At 49.4% G+C, this 7,015-nt stretch overlaps 1 protein-coding gene across 1 annotated transcript; it reads right to left on the bottom strand.

Moving 5' to 3' along the window:
• Positions 1 to 210: 210 nt before the first annotated feature.
• On the bottom strand, positions 211 to 2,178 carry TWIST1 (twist family bHLH transcription factor 1). The gene is made up of 2 exons (XM_060019877.1): positions 1,393 to 2,178; positions 211 to 866 (listed from the first exon to the last, which is right to left on the bottom strand). The coding sequence occupies exon 1, from the start codon at positions 2,041 to 2,043 to the stop codon at positions 1,435 to 1,437; it is 609 nt and encodes a 202-aa protein (XP_059875860.1). The 5' UTR covers positions 2,044 to 2,178; the 3' UTR covers positions 211 to 866; positions 1,393 to 1,434.
• Between the last annotated feature and the right edge of the window lie 4,837 nt (positions 2,179 to 7,015).

The following is a 7,015-nucleotide window of genomic DNA, read 5'->3' as shown; positions in this document are numbered from 1 at the left end:
TAAGTCCACTGAACACCAACAGGAATAACGATAAAGCTGTCTTTCTAAATAACATGCCTGTACCTGTCAGTAACTAGTTTTGAGTTTTTCACTGCTTTGTTTATATTAGTGCTCCCTCACCCTCTTGGGTGTCTCCAGAGTTAAACAAGCAGGTCTTTACCTCCAACTTAATCCTTTAAAAATATAGACCAAACTTTAAGGTTCTGACAATTTTCAACCATATTTATTTATTGCAGAAAAATAATATACAAAGATATTTACAAAACAATCATAAAAATATGAATGCATTTAGACACCGGATCTATTTGCATTTTACCATGGGTCATCAATAAATAAATAGAATGTTGTTTTTGTATTTTAAGTTTTTTTTTTCCCTCAGAGGAAGAATGAAAAAAGGAATTAACTGACTGTGATTTTGCAAGTCAGTTTGATCCCAGTATTTTTATTTCTAAAGGTGTTCTTAAAATTCCTCTGATTGTTACCATTTTAAAATGGAGAAAGTCCATAATGATGCCTTTCCTTTCAGTGGCTGATTGGCACGACCTCTTGAGAATGCATGCATGAAAAAATAAAAATAAAAACATTCTTCGTCAAAAAAAAAAAAAAAAAAGGAACACAAACAAACTGTTCAGACTTCTATCAGAATGTAGAGGTGTGAGGATGGTGCCGCTGCCCGTCCGGGAATCACTGTCCACGGGCCTGTCTCGCTTTCTCTTTTAAAAGTGCGCCCCACGCCCTGTTTCTTTGAATTTGGATTCTGCTCTTCTAATTTCCAAGAAAACCTTTGGCATATATATTTATTTTTAATTATCCAGCTCCAGAGTCTCTAGACTGTCCATTTTCTCCTTCTCTGGAAGCAATGACATCTGCAAAAACCCAGAGGGGGAAAGTTGGTTATTGTTTAGGTCTCTGTGGCTGTTTTCTAAGACTAGTGAGCACTGTTCTTATCACCACCACGGAGAAATTACGCTGAACAACCTGGAAGGATTTCAGCCCAAGGGCAAGAGGAAGTGGGTGGGCGGAATGGAGGAGGAGGTGGAATTTGGAAACATTTGTTTTAAGGAGAACGAAAACTTAAAGCCGAAAGAAAGGGAGGCGCTGGCAAGACTGTCCTTATCCATGACCCTCGACTCTTTCTCCGTCTTCCCTCCTGTCACGCGCACTCACGCACACGCACACCCCTCACAAGGGCGCATCCCTCTCTCCCTAGCGGGGACTAAGCTGCCTTCCAGGGACGCTCGGGAGATGAGGTGGCGGTGCCAGGTGGGGTGGGAAGGTTGAGAGGGGAGTAGGAGACGGGGAGGAAGGCGAGGCGGACAGGGAGCCGCGGCCCGGCCGTCAGTCGGTCTGCCACCTGAGCGGCGAAGGGGCGCAGAGGCGCCGGGTCCTTACCTAGGTCTCCGGCCCTGCCGAGGGGGTGGGGAGCTCCGCCTGCTAGTGGGACGCGGACATGGACCAGGCCCCCTCCATCCTCCAGACCGAGAAGGCGTAACTGAGCCGCTCGTGGGCCACATAGCTGCAGCTTGCCATCTTGGAGTCCAGCTCGTCGCTCTGTAGGACCTGGTAGAGGAAGTCGATATACCTGGCCGCCAACTTGAGGGTCTGGATCTTGCTCAGCTTGTCCGAAGGCAGCGTGGGGATGATCTTCCGCAGCGCGGCGAATGCCTCGTTCAGCGACTGCGTGCGCTGGCGCTCCCGCACGTTAGCCATGACCCGCTGCGTCTGCAGCTCCTCGTAGGATTGCGGACTCCCGCCGCCGCTGCTGCTGCCGCCGCCGCCGCCACCGGCGCCGCCGCCGCCGCAGCCCGCAGACTTCTTGCCGCGCTTGCCTTGGGCTGGGCTGCCAGGCTCCTCGCCGCCTCCGACGCCCCCGCCCGCGGCCCCACCGGGCCCCGCGCCGCCCCCAGCGCTGCGCCGGCTGCTGCGCCGCTTGCGCCCCCCGCGCTTGCCGCTCGGCGGCTGCTGCCGGTCCGGCTCCTCCTCGCTGTTGCTCAGGCTGTCGTCGGCCGGCGAGACTGGCGAGCTGGACACGTCCTGCATCATCTCTCGGGCGGCAACGCGCGGCCTCGCAGGCCCGGGGCAGAAGGGCGGCCCGGGGAAGAGGAGGAGAGCCTGGCGCCTCAGCCCGCCAGCTTCCCTCGCGCACGGCGCCGGCCCGGGCGGTGCGGACCGCGGAGGAGGGAGCGGGAGGAGGGACAGGGAGGATCTCCGCGGGGAGGGCGCGCGGGGGAGGCGGGGAGGGAGGCGGGAGGGGGAGGGGACGGTGTGGATGGCCCCGAGGTCCAAAAAGAAAGCGCCCAACGGCCGCACGCACACCCGGCTCTGCCTCCTGGAAACGCTGCCGGTGCCGGCGAGCCCGCGAGGTGTCTGGGAGTTGGGCGAAAGCTGCCGACTTGGAGGCTCTTATACCTCCGTGCAGGCGGAAAGTTTGGGGGCAGCAGTGTCATTGGCCTGACGTGGGGAGGAGGGACTTTTCGAAGTTTTATAGGAAAGTTTCCGCTTTCCAGCCCCCCTTCTCCGTCCCCACCCCCGTTCCTCGGGGTCTAACAATTCGTCCTCCCAAACCATTCAAAAACGACCTGGCCCAGGCGGCCGGCCCCTCTGCCCGCCTCCTTGCTGCCCTCCCCCTTCCCTCCCCGCCACCCTCTTCCCGCGGGCGCGGGGCAATTTCTTTCCGCGCCGGAGCAAGCGGGCCGCGACCCCGCACCCGAACGCAGCCCGGGGAAGCGGCCGGAGGGTACCATTCCCGCCGCCTTGTCGGCCCCTCCCGGAGTGGCTGTGACAGCAGCGGCGGCAACAGCTTCTACGCAGTGGGTGAAGTCTCATCTCGCCTCAGTACCCTCTAGGTCCGTGGCGCGATTTGGGACTGCTGGGGCGGGGGTGACTGGCAAGAATGCCGGCAACGGCGGAGCCCACCCGATGGTCAGCCAGACGGGCCCCTCGAGTCCCAAGGGCCAAACCACCGTGGCTGGTCCTGAGGTCGTGGGCGTTTCTGAAGACGTGGCCGCGCAGGGGACTGCAGAACTGCGCCCCGGCCTATTCTCTCACCCTTCCTCGAGAAGCATCTGGGCCTTTCTGTTCCCTCCACAGTGTCTCGATCTGACGTTTCCCAACACCCAAAGGACTACACCTCCGAAGGTGCTAGAAAGAGGCAGACGTTCATTCTCCCGCGGAAGGCAGTCCTGTCCTTGGAGAAGGCAGCAGGGCCGGAGTGGGGCAACGCGGGGTCTTCGCCGCGGCCCTGATTGCCCGTGCTGCTAGCCCAAGGTGGAGTTCCTGTGGCCGTTTCATCCCCACCCCACTCCCAGATAAGGCCCTGCATTGTGACCTCTAAAGGTCGGCTCTGAGAGAGTGAGACGGGGGCTCAACATTGCCTGGACACGCGGGTCTGATGGTTGCGAGAGTCCCCTTTCCCACTCCACTCCCCACTCCTAGGAGGTCCAGTGAGCCTGTTCCGCGCTCCCCAAACGCATTCCAATCGTTTGGACACTGACATTTTAAGCGTTTCTATCTAATAAGTCACAGTGAAGAGCCCCGAAGAGGGTGTTAATGTAGATTCTGTCAAGTCGGAAGCAAGAAAAGTTGGCGAGCTGGAAAGGAAGGGACGCTGCCGTGGACGAGAACCCCATCTTTTCAATGCTAGACTTTTTTTTTTTTTTTTTTTTTCCTTTTTGGAACGAGTTGGCAGAGAATAACCGTTTCATGTTCATTCTTCAAGTTGCAAAGCAAACCAGAGGTCAAACGCAGTAGTTAGTTTTCGGGGCAGATTTGGGGGTGCGGAAGTTGCGTGCCCTGTGCTCGGGTACCCTGTTCACGCCGAGGTCCGCTCACGCTCTCCACAGTTTGGACTCTAAGCCGAGAATTAACTTAGCTAAGCTTCCCTTTCTGGGCCCGACCGAGGGTCGAGGCCCACGGTGTCCGGAGGAGGAGGCGGGAGCTCAGGCGACGCGCGGGCAGGCCACGTGGCTGTGCCCCACTGAGGCTCGCAGCTTCGGTCCCGGTCCCGGAAACCCCGGGGTCTGGAGCGCCTGGGGCCGGTTGAAGGGCTCAGCCTTCCAGGGGAAGTGAGAGCAAGCAGGATCCCTTCCGCGGGGGGCGAACAAGGCTAAGCTTTCATGGAAGGGGCGACGTGCAGGGTTTGTCTATCACTATTCTTACAAATATTCATAGACAATGACCACAGCGTGCCAACTTGCCTGCTTTTTGAGTCGCTGCCATATTTTAAAATGAATGCCTGTCTGAAAATCAGATTCTACTTGACCTCCACTTAATCGTTTACAGTCAGGTCTTCTTAAAGCGCCCTCTGATAATTCACTCCTGTGATTGCATCTTCTGCCTATAGGATTTGATCTCTTGGAAGCAGTTAGAGAATAGGCAGAAATCATCTTTTTATCTTTTGTAAATCGGAATCGCAGAGTATTCCACAATTCTTATTTGAACGTCGCTGCAGGATTCTTGAAAAATTTCATCCTTTACCTATGTCTGTGTTTTTTTTTTTAAAGATCAATCTCAAATCTTAATTTTGTTTTGTGTTTTTTTTTTTCCCTTCAGCTGAATACTCAAAAATAAAGAGATCAAATAATTGGACTCTTTCCTTTGTGGCTATGGGTTAGCAAGACAGGAAAGTGTGGGCAAAGTGTAAAGGAAACCTTACCTGCCCAAGGGGAATTGGAGTTGGGGGCGGGGGTACGAGGATGGAAATCGGGACAGACGCTGGAGGAGAAACCGAGTCCACAACAGCGCAGCAGCCATTAGTTAGCCCGATTTGCAAAGTCATCAATCTCTAAGACCAGGTCTGTTTAAAGTGAGCCCAGCCCTTCTCTGGGCACTCAACTTCTAGGGGATAAAGAGCTCCCGGCCACTGAATACAGGGATCCCCGGGAGTGAGGCGATGCTATGGATGCAAGAATGCTTAAAACAGGGTTTAAAATGAATGAACTAAGCAGAACTACCCCGGGCACGGAATCTTCTTGATGGAGTCACAATGAATGACTTTAGTTCTGAGGGAAAAAAAATTTCTCCTGTACTCTTCGAAGGAGTGGAAAATGAGGATGAGGGATTTTGAGTATTTAAAAGTTAGTATTGAAAAAAAAAAAAGTACTGAAGCAGAAGGTTGCAGCTTGCCAAATGAATTACCTCTCAAAACATCTGAGGCTTGATGCTCCCTACTTTGCAAACTTCAACATTTCCTGGCCTGATTGTCCCATCTGTATTCTACCTAACATTTTATGTAACAAATTTCTTATCCACACTTGCTGGGGCAAGAATAAAGGCAAACTCTCTTTTAAATGTGCTGAAGAGCCAAGTATAATTCTTGATCTTTTGTATATGCAATGATAATGGCACCTTCCACAATATTTGGTTTAACATGAAAGCTTACTTAGTTCTAAAATCCTAATTTCAGGCTCTTTAAAAGGGGTCTTAGGAATTTTCCTTTGGGGCTGAACTCAGCCTGACTTAAAGGATGTCAGTGGAAGACTACCTTCTTTGGGAATACTGGATTCATTGGAATTAAATAATTTCATCTACTTCTAAAATAAATGCCCTAAAAAATTAACTGAAAACAAAACAGCTTTCTTTTGCACTTGAATAATTCAAAACGAGCTTTGTTTTCAAACTGCAAACTTGGCATGTTCACAGTCCTTCCTGAGGAATGTGTGCTGTGTTAAAATATGAAAAAAAGAATACTGTTAGAAATAACAGAGTTAGGAATCTCATACTCAGCATATGCAAAAAGTATGTACATATCTGTGTTCCTATAGTATGAATAGGCACTGGCATTCTCCTAGCAACATTTATAAATACTTTTAGAGAAGGAAAAGAAACACATACACTATAGAATGTTAGCAAGCTGGTACATTTTGGAGTTGGGATTTGCACAAAAGGCGAGCACTTGAATCTGTTCCTACTGTTTCTCCTCAGTTTTTGGATGACTTACCACCTGTTTGTTGGCTTGGAGTTCTGCGAAATAATTTCTCTGGATTGCATGAATGAAGCACAGGAACATTCACACAGAAGGGGGCGCAGATTGGAAAAGGCTGCATTTGAGTGCATCTCAGTTGAGATTGTACATGTTAGATTTCATCTTGTTTTGAACACTTCACAGGGATTACTTAATTTGATATTTAAATGAGAGAATTTTATCAAAGTGGAATATAAAATTTTTGTCAGCAGGAGTGACTTGGATAACTCTATGTGAAAGCAGATTCTTTTTCAGTGACACAGGTAGCTTTAAGGATGTTTGTGCACCTTGCCCTAAAGAGGTCATTCTTCTCTTTTAATGACAGTTTAATTCATGAATTTAACTGATTCTACCTTTCTCTTTTTGAATTTCTTTAGGAATAGGGATCTAAAATTATGAAATTTGAAGCTTTCAATCCAGAAATAAAATGAAAAGTATAAAGCACAAGAACTTGAGTTGCCAAGAACACCTCAAATGAGCAAATCGAATATGCAAATAAATATTAATCTTTAAAGTATCTGGCATTCTGCAGTAAAAATTAGGATGGGATTAGGAGGCATAATATGCCAAACTTGTAGGGAGAGAAGAATCAGAGTGTGGAAAAGTATAGAGTCTTCAAGAGTCTCCCCCCTACCCCCTTTATTACCTTATTGGGTATGCATGCTAGAAAGTTTGTGTCCCAGCTTTGCTGCCACTTAACCTTGTTGAAATATGCTCTCACTTATATCAGAGTTACCGGAATGACTGAAGAAATAATGTAAGAAATACACAGTTATTCATAGAGGCTTTTTATCATGGCCACAATTTTCCTACATAGTAATCATTTTTTCTCTTCTTTTTAATCATCTGATGATCAAGCAATTTAAATATAAGTTGAATGATTTACATTCTGTGTTTTTCCAGCTAAAGTTCCCTTTCTGATTACTCACAGCTTTCATCTCTCTTCACTTCAAGGGATTTCCTTTTTTCACAAGTGGCTTTTCCTGAAGCCTTAAATCCTATTTCCATTGTTTGGATTGATTCTTCCTGCAAAAACATGTTGTTTTTGCCAGT

Source organism: Delphinus delphis, chromosome 9, assembly GCF_949987515.2.
Source record: "Delphinus delphis chromosome 9, mDelDel1.2, whole genome shotgun sequence".
Taxonomy (NCBI): Eukaryota; Metazoa; Chordata; class Mammalia; order Artiodactyla; family Delphinidae; genus Delphinus; species Delphinus delphis.
Note: the sequence above shows the minus strand (reverse complement) of the source record. Positions and strands in the feature narration are given on the sequence as shown.

Excerpts from the sequence above, each read along its gene's own strand:
- TWIST1 (XM_060019877.1), bottom strand. The coding sequence starts at position 2,043 with ATGATGCAGGACGTGTCCAGCTCGCCAGTCTCGCCGGCCGACGACAGC.